A 21,776-nucleotide genomic window follows, 5' to 3' on the forward strand; every position below is an offset into this window, starting at 1 on the left:
ATATATATATATATTGGCTGTTTCGAATGAGGTCTATGAACATGTTTTAACCCTTATTTTTGAGTTTGACTTGCATCAAATATGTTGAATGGCTAATATCACTGTAGTATAGTCAGTTATAAAATCATTGGATGATGAACCAGTGACTTGCGTTTGAAATTCATCGACACCAAATTCTTTATGGATGTAAAGAAAAAGTTGTGCGGGATGAATGTGCCAGCAACGATTAATTTCTTTAAGAGGGTAGATGCGCATCTCTCTTAGTCAGGACCATATTGGTCCCCTTATAACAACCATGTGAGATGATTATATCATTTCCCAATTGTGGATGATCTAGAAATTGTGGTAATGGCAACATTTATTAGTAGGTGAACATATCAATATCAATTCCCTCGAGTTCCAATTTAGGAGTTGACCCTTGACAGCATTTCAGTACAGCACATTATTAGTTGCCCTAGTGAGCCAAGTGACATAAATTCCCAACTAATACCGCTTCCAGCTTTAAATGCGAGAGCTACCTCCCAACCCTGAAATTTCCACCTTCCGAATACCTTGTAACTTCCTCTATCTCTCTCTTAAGATTTCTCTGATTTGATATATTTTCTTGCAGAAGTCTTTTTCTTCCCCTATTTCTTTTTTCCAGTGTAAGTTGCCATTTTTTCCAGCAAGAAAATGTCAGGAAAGAAAATCGAAGTAAATGTCCACTCTAAACTAACAGTAGTATCAGATACACCGGTTCAACCCGGAAAAACATACCCATTATCCGTTTTAGATCATGCAATGGGTAAACATACACTCCACATAATTTTCTATTACCAGTATGATAGAGTCGACAAGGCAGGATCATCAGATTTAGGCAGACTAAGAGCATCTTTATCAGATGTTCTTTCTTATTATCCACCGGTTACGGGTCGGTTAATGATAGATGAGCAAAACGGTAATTGGGTTGTGAAATGCAATGATGCTGGTGTTAGAGTTTTGAAGGCTAAAGTTAATTGCACCCTTGATGAATGGTTGATGAAATCTGGTGGCGATGAAAGAGATCTAACTGCTTGGGAAGATATGCCTAATGAAGACCCACATATTTGGTCTCCTTTTCGTATTCAGGTACATGTTACACCCGTTTACTCTGATTTTCCTTTGGTTGCTGATCGAAATGGAAATTTATTCCTTCGTTTTTAGTATTTAAAACAGTGCAAATCATTATAGGTTCAGATATGCTAGACATTGAGTGATTGACAGTAAATATCTTTGATTAGATCATCATATATAATTGTAATCTCTGTTGTTTGGTATTCCTTTTAGTTAGACTTTTTGCTCCTTTGGATTAGCCTACAAGAGTTTGCTCGTTTATTTGTGAAATGTATGTTGGTGTATGCAGCTGAATGATTTTGAAGGAGGAGGTTTAGCCATAGGCTTAAGTTGCCCACACATGTATGCAGACCCACATTGCGCAACCATACTTATGAAATCATGGACAGATATCTATCGCCGTCAAACCATTTCTTATTCACCATTCTTCCACCCCCCTGGACTCCGTGGTCGAACAACCAATCCTAACACAAACACAAAATCTGCCACTTTTTATGCTGCCAAGTCGAAATATTTTCCTATGGAAACCTCTACAAAAATGTCTTCAGCTACTTTCCGTTTCTCAGACTCGATGGTCAAAAAACACCTCTTAGATGTTCAGAATTCATGTCCTAATGCAACTGCATTTGAATTCCTAACGGCACTTTTCTGGTCCGCTATTCTTCATGTGAAATCCACACCATGCAAGATTACAGTTGGTGTCGATTTTAGGAAACTCCTAGAAGCTCCACTACCAAATGGCTTTTTTGGAAATGCTCTTCATTTTTCTAGTGTTGAATGTGATGAAGAAGAGATTAAGAAAAGTGGGTCTGAGTACTTGACAAAGATTGTTCATGAACACTGTTTAAGTTCTCATACTGAAGAAGAATTTTGGTCTGCTATAGACTGGTTTGAGTCGCAAAAAGATGACGCAGGAAAATTTAGTGCAGCATTTAGTATGTATGGACCAGAATTAACTAGTCTGAATTTAGAGCATATGTTTGCCTATGGAGCTGCTTTGGACGATAAGAAACCATTACATGTATCATATCACGTTGGAAATTTAGAAAGCGAAGGATTAATTATGGTGCTTCCATCACAAGAAGAAGGTCTGGGACGGACAGTAATGGTAACTTTACCCGAAGATCAGATTGCAAATGTTTGTCAGAATGAGGATATTTTACGTTTGGAGCCAATTATGCTTGTAAGTGGAAGACAGTTTTAACTAATTAAGGATTATTGTTTCGAGGGGGAATAATTCTGTTTGCTGTTGTGATTTTTGGTATTGAAGGATGGATATTGGCTGTGCGATTAATTAACGGTGTTGTTATTGCTCGGATGTCTATTGATTCTGAGATGATTATATGTTATTTGCTGTAATACTTTACACTTTTACAGAACGTATTGTTTTTCTTTTATGGAAAACCAAACATCTTCTTAAAATTTTACATTTTCGGCTTTGATATTTGTTTGCTAAAACTATTGTCGTATAGTCTAGTCGAAAAACTAGGAACCGATGCAAACATAAAAATGAGCAAAAAAATAGAAATGAGAGAACAATTTCTGATATATACTTGTCATATATCCAGGTTCCTGACCAAATGCTGGACTAGAGACTGCACAGCCTGTTTGAACCTTCTTTTTTTTTCTGATCGGAAGAAAAGATTTATTAGATGTAGAAAGAGAATATACAAACTCTACCAGAGGTCGAATGAAACTAAATGATGAAAAGAAAATTATATGAACATAGCCTGTTTGAGAAATTTAATTACAGTACTGGTGGGAAATGAAACTGGTAACCCCCATAAGATTTTGGCAACTTCTTATACAAACCTAAGAGTATTTCTACCGGACTTCATCCTATTTCTTATTTTGTTGGCCACTTAGTAATTACCGAGTGGTATTTTTATTCAGATGAAAAATGCTCTCCAATAAGACTCTGAGAAAAATATATTTTGTTGACATGATATGTTTTTTTTTTTAAGCATAAATTTATTAAAAGGGATTAAATTATAAATTTTTGTGGATATGTGGTTTCCACAGAGTGAAGGAAAAGAATTTAACTAATACAAGTTGGGATTGCCTGGTCCCAAATTTTGGTTGGGAGATCCCCTATCTGACTTCCGAACCCATGCTGCATGATTGGCCTTGCCATCTACTGTTTGGTTTCCTTCTATGTAGTTATGTTGGATAGCAGCTTGCGGGATCTGTCGCATTCTATTCTTTAATCATCTCAGAGATGTGCCAAGGCGGAGTAGTAGGTGAGGTGATAAATCTGAGGAGGTTTCCTGAATCCATCTCGAAAGAACTTTCAGCCATTGTCTTTCCGTGGCGGTTCTGGATGCCAAAAGTAGTGCCCATGTTTCAGCTGTTAAGGCAGTCGTAGTTTCTAGTGGTTTGCGCTAAAGCCATCACAATTCGAGCCTCCGAGTCTTTGCATATAAATCCTGCACCTGCAAAACCTAGGTGGCCTCTGACAGCTCCATCAATCGTAATTCATAGAGTAGTTGTACCAGTGTTGTTTGAATAATGTGCAATTTACATATAAAAAATGATAATTCATCAAGAAAAAAAGTTAAAAACAATTTAAAATGAAAACAGTTGATGACATGGTTTTGGATGGGTACTATTGAGGGTTACCAATCAAGTCACTTATGAATGGATAAATACCTTGTAGTGTAGAGTCGCCATTAACTCTATATAAATGCATCTCTTAGTTTTGCTTTATAAGAGCTTTTACAAGTTGTGAGTTCAAATTTTATACAGATTGCGAGTCATGCTTAAAAGCGCAAGTAGAATTATAGTGATACTTTCCACAAGGTGTGATAGTTGTATCTTGGAAGACTATCTTAGTAAAACCAAAAACATTGTATGCATGGGCGAATTAATCTTAAGGGAAAAATGATCTTCGCCTCGTAACCAAACTGAAACCAAACTGAATTTCCAACAAAAATCCTAAACGACATCAATATTTTAGGTACCCAAATTTAATCGGAGATGCTCTGATATGTTTGAAGGGACTGTGAAGGGATCGTGAGGATCACGTGGAAAGTAGTTATATTCACATCATTTGGAGAATCTTCTAGTTTTAAAGGATAACTTAGAAAGTAAAAACCCTGCTAATCATGTTTACCTCAATTTATCAATTATTACAAACTAAAAGAATATATTTATTAGGTAGAAAACTTTCAGACCAATCAGAATTATACATGTGGACAATTTAAGTGGTCTAGTCAAATTTCCGTTGAAAATTATCTTTATCTTTGTCCTATATTTTAGAAATTTTAGTATCAAATCTTATAGGATGTTGTCATAAATGTTTCAAAAAAAAAAGGATGTTGTCGTATGCCTATCGAGTCTTGGTCATATGTCAGTGAGCCATGCTGGTTAGTTATTATTTTGGCAATAACTGGGATAAATAGTTGATCTTACTGGCTCTAGTTAATTGCCAGGAACCATTTACATGTCTGTCTTTTTTATGACATATCATGAGACAAATGTATCACAAACCCTTTAAGTTGTATATCACAAATAATTATTTCATACTATTGTGGAAAAATTGTGATATTAATCGATATTTAAATTTTTCTTGAGAAGGTATGACAAACAGTTGGTCTATACAACTCGACACAAGCTGAAGGTTCAAAACATGCTTAAAAAAACACCTGTGAGACCAAGGAAAATAATAGGGAATATGGTATGAGTGGGAAGAGAAAATTAAGGAAGGCTAAACATTTTCCTTTTTTATCTCTATGATCTCTATGAAAATCTTTTGATTTTCAAACTTTAGGAAATCTTATTTTGGAATGTTGAAAGCGAACACATGGCAGTAATTTATTGGCGGGCGCAGAAGTGTAAAGGGATTTTTTGTATAGACGATCTGGAGCATTTGAATAAATACAATTTCTATATTTCAGGTGATTTATTTGTTATTTGTTTGTACAAAATTTTATTTATTTTCTTTCAATTTTTCAATTTTATTTTATTTTTATTTTTTTCTGAACCATGAGATTTATTTAAGCTACTAAAGAATAATTGCACGAGGGTATTTTGTACCTATGAATATGATTTGATTTAGGAAAAATGGGATCGTATGGTCCTAAATTGTTGTTGAGAGATTTCCCGACTGACTGTCATCCGCTGCATGATTTGACAGACTATCTGCTGCCTGGTTTTCTTCCCTGTAGCTGTGCTTGATAACATGTTGCGAAATTTGGTGCATTCTTTGTTTTATTTCAATATTCATTCATATTATATACCAAAATGATTCAGTATCAAAGTTTAGGAACCATAACAGATTTTCTGAGTCCGTTTCAAATTGTACTTTTGGTTAATTGCATTATGTTTCCATTATTGAAGCTATCAACATGATTCAAGTCATAGATATTAGCGCAGTGGTGATACCTAAAGGTTCGCTATTGCTACCACATTTCTTGCCGCCTCATTCATATTGACCTTGATCCAATTTAAGTTAGGGTTGATCTAACCTACCGAGATGGTCGTTTTTGATTTTGTGTTGTTTGCTGGGTTTTCAGATGGTTGCATACCAGGTTACACTGCAGGTATGATCTCCCTTTCCCAAGTGAACTCCCGCTAAATGTCATATGTAAAATTTTTTATCGGTTTGGTTGTTTTCAGTGATATATTAGTTGATTTTTGGCTATCCATAAGCACCAAAAGGAATGAGTTTTTATTTGTGGGACTGTTTTCTGGGGGGTCAAAATATTGGGAGAAATATGGGTGGTATTTGACTAGTTTTATAGGCAGGTGAGAAGGGTGCTCCATCTTATTATGAGTATGTGAATAGAAGTTTCCGTATCAATATTGCTGAAATGACGAGAGTACCAAGTATACCGCGATCTTTTCGATATCAACCTATATAAGACACGCCTTGCATGATCTACTATAGACAAAGACTGTCAAGAAGATAACAACCACAAGATGTCCACTTGGTATAAACTATGGGATCAATCCAAGATTTTAATTAACATTACAATTATATTTACTTTGATTATAAATACAAGCTAAAAAATGTGGAAGTAAAGTAAACAACACGACATAAGATTTTTTTTACGAGGAAACCTCAAATGCGGAAAAACCCAAGAACCTTGTCCAGTTTCTAATACTCTCAGAATTAAGCCGCTATACAAAGACTACTACAACTTCGTATAGTTGAGACCAAGTAAAGAAACTCTAAGTTATGTAGTTCCTTCAGTATCCCTGTGCCTACTACCAATCTTTTTAATGCACGTGAATCCTAATATAGAGTCCACAATCTTAAGTTGCTTCACCCGCTATGAAGACTTCTTGCACTCAGCTCATTTGGATCGTATTTCAAAAAAATAAAGGATTAATCTGTATTCGATAACCGCTCTATCAATCTCAAAAACTAAATCAGAGATATTGTTGAGTTATACAAAGGCTATTCCGTTTAAATAATATTAACTCATGTGTATCGGTTTTGATCAACCAAGATCTATACTATCGAGATAATCAAATCTTAGTTTACAACCTATCATATTTAGATCCTGAAGAGAACCACCAAATGATAGATGGATGATATACACAAAAATTTATGAGATGTCTATCAAAGATAAACAAACTTGTTGGATCCTAGTCAATCAAATATACATGAAGTATAATCACAAAGATCATAATACCAAACATAAAACCTTCTTGTATTCAAATCTTCGGTTTTCAATATACCTGCACAAATAACTTGATCCCCTTATGATTAACCATGCACAAGATGGAGTATGTTAACAATGAATGATCATAAGCCTATCTTCAGATCTAAAAAATGATTTAAACTTTGTCGATCCTTATGTCAGACGAGAAGGATCACGAAATACACAAACTAGGTACGATCAAGTATCAACTACCATTAGTCAATCAAATCAATAATCGAAAACTAAAAAAACAATACGATTCTAATTTCCCACCAGCGGTACTTCCAGACGTTTTTTGATCCCACAAAAAAATCATTAAATGAAGCGGACGTCAGAGATTTCTCCTAATTAGGTAACTTTCCTCTCCAGATGAACATTACGAATAATACTACTAGTCGGCTCCCCACATATACTACAAAATGAAGTGCGTGTGCTATATGATGAGTTTTTAAGAACAAAAAACTTCGTTATTCATATATCAAGGTAGTTTGGACACCAAGAAATTTCTAAAACTGAAAATATCAAAAGATATGCAATAAATACCAATTTTCGGTTTTGTCTGATTGCAATTGTAATCCAACCAATACACCGAAATCTCTCATGTGTGACAACTTAATATTATCTAGCATACACATATACATTACTAATATATAATCCAGAGATATGCTTTATTTACTGGGAGAATAAAGACATAAATGTGAAAATCAAATAAAAAATTCTCAAATATTTCTGTTTGGGATCTCACCTTGAGTATCAAGGAAAATACTTGAACATTAAGAAATAATATTTTAGCACATGTTCAAATACTATGATGATATTGTGAACTTTCCTAAATAGCAACTCATATTCTGAAATCTATGTAAACCCTAAAGCATATAGAGAAATTGGAAATACAATAGGGTCATGTAAGAGATCCCCAGGTAGGGATCGGTCATGCTCTAGATTCCCAAGTAAGGATTGGTCCTACTATAGATTCCTAATAGGAATTAGTTCAACAATAGACCCCAGGGGCCGGTCCTAGTATAGATCCTTATTTAAGGGATCGACCCTATATTATATCCTTTGTTTCCTTTCAACTACAAAAAAGTTTCACAAGTCTACTTCATGAAACTCATATAGTTAAACATAGTATTCTAGGCATGGAATCAACCCAAAGTTCAACATATAGTCTCGTAACGAATTACAAAGATAAGTGTTATGTTGATCAAGTCATTACTACTTCTTATGTTATGTATTCAATATATTCGACTTGAAAGCAACGTAGATAGAAATGGAAACAAGTTAAGGCTGTGTTACTAACCTCGAACAAAAGTATGATGTGTTCGTTGATGTCGATATGTCTTCAGGTTCTTCAGAGTATTACGAGTTTGTCTCAACATTTCTAAGCTTCCTAATCTAACCTAACAAAGTTGACTCTAGTAATATAATCAAGCAACCTCGATTTTTGGAGCTAAAATATGACAACCAAACTTATTGAAAAGACGAGGGTACCCAAATACACCACAATCTTTTTATTTCAATCTATAAGTCCTCTACCGAATGTGATCGCCTATGGAAAAAGTCGAGACAATACGACAATTCGGTTCACACTTCATGCGATCGTCTATGGATACGAGATCGAGAATATACGACAACAAGATAACTTGTGTGATTGACTATGGATACAAGATCGAGGCAATACAACAACCAAGTGTGTTACTTGATAAAGTGTTCGGTAATAACCAAACTCTATAGGATCACTATCAAGTATTACAGAGTTAACGTACTTGTGTATTTTACTTAATTATAGTAACAATTACAATACGAAAATCAAAGAAAAAGACATGGCAAGATTTTTTTAACGAGGAAACCGCAAATGCAGAAAGATCCCGAGACCTAGTCCAGTTTTGAATACTCTCATAATTTAGCCGTTATACAAAATCTAATACCAACTTCGTACAGTTGATAATAAGTAGACTACCCATAAATACTTAGTTCCCTCAGTATCCCTGCGCCTTCGACTTGTAGAGTCACACACGTGAATAGCAAGTCCTTTGGATCGTATTCCAAACAACAAAGGAAGAATTTGTTTGGTAACCACTCTAATCAATCTTGCTAAAGATATAGATGATTCGTTGATAAAGGCTCTTCCGTTTAATCTAATAAACTCCTTTGTCTGGTTAGATCAATCTAACTTTAACCACCGAAATAGTCAAGTATATATTCATACTCAATCAATATAGATCTCAAAATGAAATATAGAGAATGTTGATCTCACGCAACTAATCAATCAGATCAATCAAAGATAAACTGATTCTAGTTGGATCCTATCCGATCAAGGTTTGTGCACTAAATCCACAAGACACAAAAACTAATAAGAATTTTTCTCCATCTTCAAATATTTTTTGATCTTCAAAACCTGCACAATACCACTTGAATCTCTTGTGATCAATCACGCACAAAACAGAGTCTGTTAACAATGGATTATCACAAGATGTCTTTAGATCTAACAACAGTTCTAAAGATCTCGTCGATATTTTGATCTAATCTGAGTGAAGAGAATATTCTCAAACATAAACAAACTAGGTGCAATCAAAGTTTCAACAACCATTAGTCAATTAAATCAAATTGAAAACTAATAACACTGCAATTATCTAGTTTCCCACCAACGGTACTTATAGAGCTTCTTGATCCCACAGAAGTCTTTAAAAGAGCGGTCGTAAGAGATTTCACCTGATTAGGATACTTTCCTCTCCGAATAGAAGGCTTCACCAGAAACAACAAGAAATGAAATTTGCATGGCTCTTAGGATAGTTTGCTAAAAATGCAAACTTAGGTATTTATAGACCAAGGATGTTTTGATGCCAAGGAATTTCCGAAAACGAAAATATTATCAATATATACAATGAATGGAAAAATTCGGTTTTCATAATTCCAATAAATGTTGGTCCAATATTTCAGAAATATCTCAATAGAAAATCTCCAATTAGTAAATGCACATTACTAATTTTTATTCTCTTGAGATATGCATTAATTGCTGATAATTAAAGCATATAAAATCAAAAACCTTAATTAAAATATTTTATTTATTTCGGCACATGATCACCTTGAGTACCAAGGAATATCTTTGAACAATAAATGATCATAGTTACTGCTCGTGTTCAAAGTATATTGACATCTTTTCACGACAAATCTTTATTTCATATTTACATAGATTTGCTTCTTCGAATCGGTTATACCACACTTCCAAACAAGTTTAGAATTGGTTTTTCAATATTCCAAGACTACTATGTGATTGGTTATACCAAATCACAATGGTTAGTTGTGATCGGTCCTTTCAAGTTACATACATGGGTTCAGATCGGTTATACCAATCACTAGGGTCGGTTATACCTAAATATGGTATCTTCTTGTGATCGGTCACACCAGTCACTAGGATCGGTTACACCAATTACAAGGATCGGACACATAGCACTTATGATCGGTCACACCAATTACTAGGATCAGTCACACTAATTACAAGGATCGATCATACCATCTCATGGTGATTACTTAGGATCGGTTACACCAATTACCATGACTGGTCATACCAAATCATAATTCTAGGCATTGTGATCGGTTATACCAAGATACATAACCCGAGTTAAGATTGGTTCTACCAACTCACACATATTGGTCATCCAAAGATATGCAATGAATAGCAAGACCAATAATCATATTAATTTCCCGTTCGATTTACAAAACAAGTTGATGAATGTACTTCCTTTAAAAAAATGTAAAAAATTGTTTCCTAGGATGAAATCTTTACCATAGACCATTCACATAATCATAACACTATATACAAGATTACGTCGATGTCATATTTACGAAGTGCAAAAGATATACTTCGTAGTCTAATTCCTTAATATTATGATCATACTATTATGATCATGTCACATCACTAGAGTATAATATACAATATATACAGCTTTGCAGTTATTTTTTCAATGTAGCACGACTTGAAGATACGTTAGGAATGAAACAAGTTCAAGTCAGTATTATACTAACCTCAAGTGGAAGGATGATGTCTTCGTTGTTGTTCGTTACTTCTTCACATTCTTTAGGTCTTCAGAGTAATACTTGTATGTCTCAACAATCCTAGACTTTCTAGTCTAACCTAAACGAAGTTGACTCTAATATATAATCAAGCGACTCTAGATGAGTTTTGATATTAAAATATGACAACCAAACTTGACATACCAACGCTTGGTGAGTTCAACCGAGTTATTCTCTAACAATCTCCCCCTTTGTCAATTTTAGTGAAAAACTCTTATTACATATGGAGCTAAACAATCCTTAACGTTTGATTCCAATTTTCAACATCACAATAACCTACATGTATTCAATCAATAAATGACGTTGTTGACATTTGAATAACAAAAGCATTTACTCCCCCTAAAGGCAAGCTAGGAAAATATTCAATCCGAACATCTTTGTTATTCCCCTTTTGTAGTCTTAATACTACACAACAATATGATATGTTTTCTCCCCCTTAGTCAATGCTTTACTCTTTCGTTAGATATAACGTTTAAGCACAATGTCCTTTCCTAGTGATTAAAAATCACTTGTTTACTCCATATATTTCTCCCCCTTTTTGTCACAAAATAACAAAGCTTCGAGCATGAAAACCACTCCCCCTTACATAATGACCCGTAAAGCACGTAAATCATATGTATTTGTAGTGTGAACTACACATTAATTCTCCCCCTTTTTGTCAATAAAATTGGCAAAGGTACGAAAACAGGATCCTAATGAAATTTCCACGAAGACGCTTCAAGACCAAAGAAAAGTACATATCAACTTGTTTAGACGCAATCATAAAGCCTAGGCTAAATGCATTCATCAAGGAGTTTATAAAGATACAAGATAACCCCTAAATAATTCCACAACTGCACTCCCCACAAAGATATGGAAATTAAGCGCAAGTTCAAAAGAACTCTCCCCTATTTGATGTCATTCCCAAGAGAACAACAAGAGCGACCTTTCTTTTTCAAGAAAAGAAGGATTTTATTGGACACCAAAAACCATAAAGAAATGATTTTCTATATCCAAAATTCTCAATTAAACTAACCACAAGAGAACCCATGATTAATTTAATCGGAATACACAACCAAAATAACCACAAACGAATCTATGATTAATCTAGTTGGAAATGCTCGACATAAGAGAGCTTACGGAGCTACGACTAAGTTCACCATAAAAGAATGATTAACTCAATCGTCTTATGCTCAACACAAGAAAAACTTATGGAGCATTGCAGTATGCACATAAAATATGGATCAGGGAATGATCAATATTGCGGCATATACAAGGATTCATTCTATTTTCCATCACTATTTGCACAATGACATACAATAGACATAATCCTTGTAAACAAAAGATTTTAACCTATCTTCCATCAATAATTGACATAATAGGCTTAACTTTTGTTTGTCAAAAGTTCATCGATCTTGTATCAATACTCGCATATCGACATATAAAAGAGATAACTTTTGACATCATATGGGACAAAAATAGTTCACGGACGAAAACACACATACCCCATAACATATTGCAATATATAAAACCATAAAGATTAATACTGCAAAAATCATCTTTCAAACAATTTTTTAGAATTTTAAATAAATAAACCTAAAAAATAAAGATGAAAAACGATGGACATAGCTATGTGTACTCACAAAAATGGTTATTCCAAACTCTAGTTATTCTTCCTAAAATATAAGAAATAAATTCTCATAAGAAGACTTTCTAGACATTGATATCTTTGAGAAATTCTGTATCGTTCCCAAACTCCTTGTCGTCAACAACCATTGGAACATAAGGTTTGTGAAGGAAGGAGTCAATACCAACAAACCGTCTTGGCTGAAGATGTCGAACCAGGGCCTTCTGAATTTCCAAATATCTTAACACACAAGCCTTTATTTGTCGAATCTCCTTTCTTGTCTCTTTCAACTCATCGAGAACATCAGAGAATTTCTGAGAGTTAGAAGGAACTGCCCTTGGCTTCCTCACATTCCTTCTTTTTCTTTTCAAGGATAGAGACACCGAAGTTTTTTTTTTCCTTGGTGATTGATGGCTTAACAATCATATTGATATCTTTTCCATCTAAAGACATGATGCTTGGAGTATCCATGAAAGCAGGGTTGTGTGAGAGGAATTCACAATTCAACTTCAACAAGCAGTCTGAAGATATAAAGAACATCAGAGAAGGAAAAAAGAATGTAGGGATTAAAAACATTTAAACAGGTTCGTACACGTCCAACTCACAACCCTATAAAGAGCGGAATTGTCGATAATAACCCTCGTCTTTTGGCAAATCGGTTCGTTCCAATATCAACAGTGATATGAAGAAATTTCAAGGCCAAACCACTCAAAGCTAAAAAAAAAAAACAAATATATATATTTTTTATATTAAAGCCTGAGGTGTGCAAGATCTTGTCTCTTTTGAACAGGCACATGAGACAAGATGCACAAAAATAACACAATCAGGTTGTGTTGTGGTGAACAATGATTTGTCCACCATGACCCTTTTGTACGGAATCAATGGAGCTCTGACTTTCCGCATGTTTAGACCAGGTTTTCCTCTCTAATGGTCTATATTTTTCCTTGGAAACTAGTCTTTTCGAAGAGGACAAGATCTTACATACCTCAGTTGTTTTCTCCGCGAGTTTAAGCTTATTGGCTAGACGATCTGCTCTTCGTTGAAGCTTGTTGACATATCTCATCTTGTGTTTGTACTTGGAACACTTTGAAAATTCATGTCCCTTGAGAGAACAATAGGAGCATGTCAACGCAAAGGATGGTCCAGGGGCCTTTGAAACGCAAGCTGCTAGGCACAAAGTAGATCCTGAAACATTAAGCAAAGAGTTTCCAAAGGACGGGTCAATTGATTCTTCCATCTTGATTGGGATCTCTTCTAAAATATTATCAAGATTGATGTATGTATTGCTACAATTATCAAAATCAATATTTTCAGACAGAAGAGAAACACTTGATTTCTTGTCTTCATCAGAATCATAATTGTCAGACATCTCGTCAAGTTTCGCAGCAAGACTTTTGTTCCCACTGTATTTTCTACGATTTGGGCATTCGTTTGCAAAGTGACCAAATCCTTTACCCTTAAAGCACTGAGGCATATCCTCATCATCATTCTCATCCGTGTTCCTGTTTTTGGGAGGAATACGATTATGAGGTTTGACTGATGCTTTTGGCTTATCTCTGGAGAACCGTTTACTTCTCTTCAACAGAAGATCTCTAAACTGTCTTGTGATCATCGAGACTGATTTTTCAAGATCTTCATCTGATGAATCTGTCTTAGAGTGATCATCGTCAGAGATATACACATTTTTACTTTTAGCAAGTAATTTTGTGTCTTTCAGTGCTTTGAACGCAACATCCTTAGATTTGGACGAGTGTTCATGATCAAAGATCTTAAGCTTCCCAACCAGTGTATTTCTGGAGAGGTTATCAAGGTTATTTCCCTCAATGATGGCATGTTTCTTTCTAGATGGCAGTGATCTGAGAATTCTCATCACAATGTCCTTTTCAAGAATAGTCTTACCCAATGCAAAAGATGCATTAACAATTTCAGACACTTTGTGATTCAACTCATCAAATGAATCCTCATCTATCATACGAAGGTTTTCCCAATCGGAATTAAGGTTTTGAAGCCTAGCTTCCTTTTCACTGGTATTTCCTTCAAATACGGTTTATAAGATATCCCACGCATCATTAGACTTAGTGCAATTTGACACATAGTGCTGAATATTTGGGGTAATGGCATGTATGATGGCATTCAAACCATCGGATTTTTGCTTTGCAGCAAGTATCTCAGCAGCATCGTATTCGCCAATATTTTTTGGAACATTAACGTTAACTACCGCAACAACGGGAGCATCATAGCGATTAACAACATATACCCATGATTGAAAATCACGCGCTTGAAGAAACGCTCGCATAGAAATTTTCCACCATAAGTAATTAGAGTAATTGAAGACTGGTAGTACGTTAATAGAGATAACACCTCTGTCCATAGAGTCAAATCGCTACAAACACATACTTTTGAGGTCTTGAACGTGTTTTCCTGCTCTGCTACCAATTGAAAATGCGGGGGTCTAACAACCTCACCCAATATTTCGATTAGAAATCTATATGGACTAACTCTAATATACTTTTAAGAGAATCAACTAGACAGTCAGACTCAATCTTAATAAAAAAGTATATCAAGGAGTTAATATCTCTATCTCTTGATTTAAATCTTACTCAAGCAATCTGCGAGTCTCGATTAAATACAAGAGAGATAAACTTGGATGGTATCAAAGACCAATATCCAAGGATCAATCAATATCCAATAAACAACCAAAGGCTGGATTTCACTATTGATCGATACAACGCACAACCGGTGATATTTCAATTATATAACAAAATATAATGCGAAATAGAAATAACACAGACATCAGAAATTTTGTTAACGGGGAACCGCAAATGCAGAAAAATCCCGGGACCTAGACCAGATTGAACACCACACTGTATTAAGCCTCTATAGACACTAGCCTACTACAAACTAACTTCGGTCTGGACTGTAGTTGAACCCTAATCAATCTCACACTGATTCAAGGTACAGTTGCGCTCCTTACGTCTCTGATCCCAGCAGGATACTACGCACTTGATTCCCTTAGCTGATCTCACCCACAACCAAGAGTTGCTACGACCCAAAGTCAAAGAATTTAGTAAACAAATTTGTATCACACAGAAAAGTCTACAAGGATAGATAAATCTGTCTCCCACAGATAAACCTAAAAGTTTTGTTTTGTCTTTTGATAAAAATCAAGGTGAACAAGAACCAATTGATAAACCCGACTTATATTCCCGAAGAACATCCTAGTATTATCAATCACCTCACAATAATCTAAATTATATGGTAGCGAAACTATATATTATGGAATCACAAACGATGGGACGAAGATGTTTGTGATTTCTTTTTATCTTGCCCTATCGGAGATATAATCTCAAGTCAATTATTCAATTGAACTCGTACGATAGAAAATGGCAAGATCAGATCGTTCAACTACAAGAGAAGTAGTTTCGTCTGGCTTCACAATCCCAATGAAGTCTTTCAGTCGTTAATCGACAGGGTCTCGAGAAGAAACCTACGATTAAAGGAGAATTGACTCTAGCAAACCAACTAGTATCACACATGAAGTGTGAGGATTAGTTTTGCACAGTTGCTAGACGTCTCCTTATATATTTTTCAAATCAGGGTTTGCAATCTAAGCTACCTTGGTAACAAAGCATTCAATAATCACTGTTAGATGAAAAACCTGATTTATCCAAGCTAATATCTTTCAACCGTTAGATCGAAACTTAACTTGTCACACACAAATGAAATATATTCATTTAGGTTTGAGTAACCGTACCTAAACGTGTACATTGGTTGGTTCACAAATGGTTGACCAATGGTTAGCCATATGAGTGCTTTCATATTAACCGTATTCATCTTTCTCATAACTAGTTCAAATGACTCATAAGAACTAGTTCAAGAGTTGTTCAATTGCTTATGTCTTTATACATTGACACAATTGAAACAAAATCGGTTTGATTCATTTGAATTAATTCATGAACAATATACCCACGGTTTGTAAAGATTGCATTCCTTATAATTTATTGTTTTAAGTCCATGAACTACCGATTTGAGAAATAACTAGCTTGGGTACGCGTACGGGTATGCGTACCTTAGCTACCGGATTTTGAGTTGGTTTTAGTTTCCAAACTCAACAGAATTTCACGGACGTGAATTTCCGCCAATACACGTACGGGTACGCGTACCCAAACCTGTCTCCTTCACCAATACCGCATGCACACATATGTACGCACTTGGTTTCCGGCACATGGATTTATACACTAATGTGCAAACACACTATATGCTTACATACATAGGTGTTTACATATTCTCAACTCTGCATTTCAATCCTTGAAACATTCTTCTATAATGTTATAACAGTCGATAGACATAAAGAATCGACTATCGTCATCAAAGCTATTTTTAAGATTGAAACGTCATCATGACTTTCGTCACGGGAAAAAATGAAGATGGTTAAAGAAAAGGTCACCAACATGTATCTCGAGAGAAATATAGGCGAGTAAACTCGGCTCGAAAGAACAAATGTGTATGTATGAAAACTATCATACTTATACGACTTTTGTCTCAAGAGTAGGAGATAGAGTAGATAGACTTTTGAGTGACAAGATGAGTTCAAGTCTCCACATACCTTTTGGTAGGATGAAGTTCCACCGGTTCCTTGAGTAGTTCTTCGTCTTTGCAAGATAATCGCCATGGAGTCTGGAGCTCAACTATTCCTAACTATCCTAGACCGAGACTTAGTCATAAGTATACTAGAAATCAAGACATATAGTTTTGATCACTAATATTAACAAACATGCTTGAGATAACAACGTATGCGAGTTCGACCGAGCAATGCTCTAACAGATTGCAAACCCTGATTTGAAAGACTATATAAGGGAGAACTCTAACAACTGGGAAACCTAATCCCTACACCTCCTGTGTGATACTAGTTGTATTAGTTAGAGTCGATTCTCCTTTAACCTTTGGTTTCTTCTTGAAAACCAGGTTAACGACTTAAATACTTCATTGGGATTGTGAAGCCAGACCGATACTACTTTCTTGTAGCTGTATGATCTGATCTTGTTGATTCTATCGTTTTGAGTACAATCGTAACGATTGGCTTGAGATTTATATCTCCGATAGGCAAGATAGAAAAGTAGTCACAAACATCTTCGTCTCATCGTTTGTGATTCCACAATATCTTCTTTCGCCGCGTCGATTAAGATTATTGTGAGGTGATTGATAATACTTGGTTGTTCTTCGAGAATATAAGTCCGGGTTATCCATTGGTTCATGTTCACCTTGATTTATCAAAAGACGGAACAAAACTTGTAGGTTTATCTGTGGGAGACAGATTTATCTATTATGTAGACTTTTCTGTGTGATACAGATTTGTTTATTATAGTCTTTGACTTTGGGTCGTAGCAACTCTTAGTTGTGGGTAAGATCAGCTAAGGGAATCAAGTGCGTAGTATCCTGCTGGGATCAGAGACGTAAGGAGCGCAAATATACTTTGAATCAGTGTGAGATTGATTGGGGTTCAACTACAGTCCAGACCTAAGTTAGTTTGTAGTATGCTAGTGTCTGTAGCGTCTTAATACAATATGATGTTCAATCTGGACTAGGTCCCGGGGTTTTTCTGCATTTGCGGTTCTCGTTAATAAAATTCTGGTGTCTGTGTTATTTCTATTCCGCATTATATTTTGTTATATAATTGAAATATCACAGGTTGTGCGTTTGAATCAATCAATTGGAAATCCGACCTTTGGTTGTTGATTGAAATTGATTATTTCTTGAACATTGGTCTTTTGTACCGTTCAAGTGATTTCTCTTATATTCAATTAGACTCGCAGATTTCTATTTGCTTGAGAAAAAAATTGAATCAAGAAAGAGAGATATAACTCTTTGATATACTTTATTAATATTGAGTCTAGTTGATTCTCTTGAAAGTATATTGGAGTTTGTCCATACAGATTGCTAATCGAAATATTGGGTGAGGTTGTTAGACCCTCGCTTTTTCAGTTTTGGCGCAATCAATAAAGATATGAATAGTTGGGTTGCTTTGATGATACAGATGAAATGAAAAAAGGGAAGTGGTGATACTGATGTCGATCTGGCAAGTTGCACTAACATATTGTTTAATTGATTTACAAATCCTTTATCAATTTGTTGCAAAATGCTAATTTATATATTTTTGAAACTGCAGCAACGAAAAACAAGAGAGGAAGAACTTCTAGTTTTAAGCACGAAGCATTCTTCCACATCCACAAAAAGCTCAACCGATACTACCCTGATTTGTTGGATGGATATGTTGTGCCAAAGGAATCCCCTTACGATACCGGTGGATCCCAACATGGTAGTCAATCCCAGCATGGTGGATCCCAACATGGTTCTCCAAGTTCTCCTTATTCTTCACCAGAAAAAAAAACTCACACCCTCACCTCAACACTAGTGCATCAGTGCATGGAATTCTAATTTGAATGTTAATGGAACGACTAATGTATGAAAGGGAGTCGGTGTGAAAAAAGCCAAAAAGATCAGAAAGAAAGCTCAAGATGTTGCACAATCATCAACTTTAGGTTCATCAGAGTTCAACCTTCAAGGTTATTTTGCAAAACAAGAAAATAATAATACTGATAAACTAGTCATAAGTAATAAAATGGCTTCAGAAATGAAGAAAGGTCGTAAGGAAGTTGAAAAGAATATTTTTAATGCACACATGCGAGGAATTATGGGAATGGACACTTCCAAGTTGAATCAGACACAACTTCGTCTCTGGAAAAATAAATTTGATGCACTCCAAGCACAGAAGGACAAGCAACGGCCACCAACAACTGAAGGGTCTTCTTTTGGGGAAGAAGACAACAAAGAAGACAACCATGAGGAGGATGACGATAATTCCATAACATTGGTTTAGTTTTTAAAATTCATGACCTTAGTTGTTAGTTTAAGTTGTTCAGTGTAATCCTTTTACTTTTAGTTTCAATTTAATCCTAATTGCAACTTAAATTATCAGAGTACACAAATCAAACTGCCGAAATCAAAGTACACAAATCAAATTACACTAAAAAAAAACACTAAATCCTATGAGGGTTTCTTCTTCCAAAATCATCCCACAAGCGAGCAGTGATATCCTCCCTTAGTCTTAAATGTAAACCTCTGTTTTGAATTTTCTTTTCCACCATTCTGTAATCTCTTGCAGGGACACCCCATGCGGGTTGAACGTCTTTTCTCAAATCTTTATCTGGATAATGAACCCATGTTTTATCTCGTCGAGTTTCCTTGATTACCATATTGTGAAAAATGATGCACGTGAGCATAATCCTGTTCATTTCTATTGGTTTATACGAACGATATAATCCACAAATTATATGGAACTTTCTCTTCAAAATTTCAAATGCTCGTTCCACATCCTTCCTACACGCCATTTGTCTTTTGTTAAACAACCGCACGAACATATTCCTCATTTGAAGGTATCTCATCGTAAGCTTGAACTAAAGTTGACCACACCAGATATATTCCGTCTTCTAGAAAATACCCCATGTTATAGTGATTGTCGTTGATGGTGAAATTGGTAGCTAGATCATTTCCATACTTCAATTCTTCGAACAACGGTGGTTTGCAAGATATTGATGTCGTTGTTGCAACCCGGAAGTCCAAAAAAAGCATGCCATATCCAACAATCATAAGAAGCTGCCGCTTCCAAAACCACGGTTGGTTTTGTGTAGTGGCCCTTATATTGACCTTTCCAAGCATACATACATCCATGCCACACCCAATGCATGCAATCAAGGCTACCTAACATTCCAGGAAAGCCTCTGGCCCGATTCTCATCTAGTAGACGATTGACATCATCTTGCGTGGGTTGCCGTAAAAAACGTGGACCAAAATGGTTGACTACAGTTTCGAAAAACATTTAGGGATTATCATATGCAGTTGTTTTGGCCGTTCGAATGTACTCATCACAATCATCCGCATGAATCCCATAACCAAGAATCCTAAGGGATGCAATGACCTTTTGTTCAGGAGTATGCCCTCAAATATTTTGTGCATCAAATTGATAGTTAAATTTAGGGTTTACCCGAAAACTCTCCAATAACCCGCCTGACCAAGTGATGTCGCATTCGTTAGCGACGTTGGAAATCCTCATCAGAGTAGATACTTCTATTCGGAAAATAATGACGTACCATTTTTTGGTGACCTTCCTCTCAAAATCTCCACGTATATCTTCTTCTCAATACAGCTCCTGGTTCTGGATCTCATGGAACTTGGTCGGTGTATAATTGTAGCATTGCATTAGTTCTGGATCTCTCATCGTCTGAATCTGCATCCATTTGATCCAGATGCTGCATAAACGCTTCTTGTTGATGGAAAAATGTTTCTGCTAATAATTGAATTTCTTCATTCTCCATTTCAGGATCCATAATGAATGAAACTAATGAAAACAAGAGAGATATAAAAAATTGGAAGATTTTTTTTGTACAACAGACAATAAAATATATTCGAGTGTGTTTATCATTGGTGGATTGAGTGTGTTTATATAAATGTAAAACTAAACATAGCCGTTGGGGGCGTATGAAATAATAGCCATCGTCGATCCATACAAGACCGTTCGGTTCATACTGGGACGAGTGTCGTCTCCACTTGAGACGAGACTCGGGCCAGGTTGAGCCGACCGGCCTAACATGGTACGCTCGGCTTATTCTGACTCGATAAACAATCTTCCCACTGCCCAAAATTCAGTTTGCCCATCCACCAGGCACCACAAGCAAGCTTATTTGCACAGTTCCATTGGACTTGCTCTTAGGAAATAGGATTCCTGGGAAAGGAGTTCCCTTCGGGCCATCGAGGAAAAAGTTAGCAAAAAAAAAAAAGAAAAAAAAAGATTATAGAGCTCGTGGTAATTGAATATTTGTCCCTATTTTTGATGGTCTATACAAATATCCTTATCACACAATAAATATGTCCCTCTTCATCCCTAAGCCCATCAGTGGTCCAATAAGGTTTTTATTTCTTCCAAATTTTCCCTCTTATCTATTGTTTTTATCTAGGTCTATCCCTACTTACTTCTTCTTCTTATTCTTCTTCTTCTTCATTTAGCAGCGAACCCTCCATTGCTCCACCACCACCAACAGCATCTCCATCGTCACCACCTCTGCAAATTCTCCTACCTTCGCCGCCGACAATTGAGATGTATCAGCAACATATGAAACCTTCTTCTTCTTCTATAATCGATTTTTAAAATCATACCCAAAGAAAACGAGATTTGATTTTTTAGGTTTTGAAATCAAGTTTTGAGCAACGTTTGCGAACGATTTGGTGGTTCGATTCGATTAAGAAATGGGGATCTGAGAGCTGTTGCGATAAAATTGATTTCGAAATGGTTATGGTGTGTG

The 21,776-nt window shown here is 35.6% G+C and overlaps 1 protein-coding gene across 1 annotated transcript; it reads left to right on the top strand.

Moving 5' to 3' along the window:
- Positions 1–557: 557 nt before the first annotated feature.
- Positions 558–2,534, top strand: LOC113357758 (protein ECERIFERUM 26-like). Its single transcript, XM_026601209.1, has 2 exons — positions 558–1,107; positions 1,382–2,534. The coding sequence occupies exons 1-2, from the start codon at positions 673–675 to the stop codon at positions 2,294–2,296; spliced, it is 1,350 nt and encodes a 449-aa protein (XP_026456994.1). The 5' UTR covers positions 558–672; the 3' UTR covers positions 2,297–2,534.
- Positions 2,535–21,776: the final 19,242 nt, after the last annotated feature.

The sequence above is a fragment of the Papaver somniferum genome, chromosome 3 (genome assembly GCF_003573695.1).
Source record: "Papaver somniferum cultivar HN1 chromosome 3, ASM357369v1, whole genome shotgun sequence".
In the NCBI taxonomy this organism is placed as follows: Eukaryota; Viridiplantae; Streptophyta; class Magnoliopsida; order Ranunculales; family Papaveraceae; genus Papaver; species Papaver somniferum.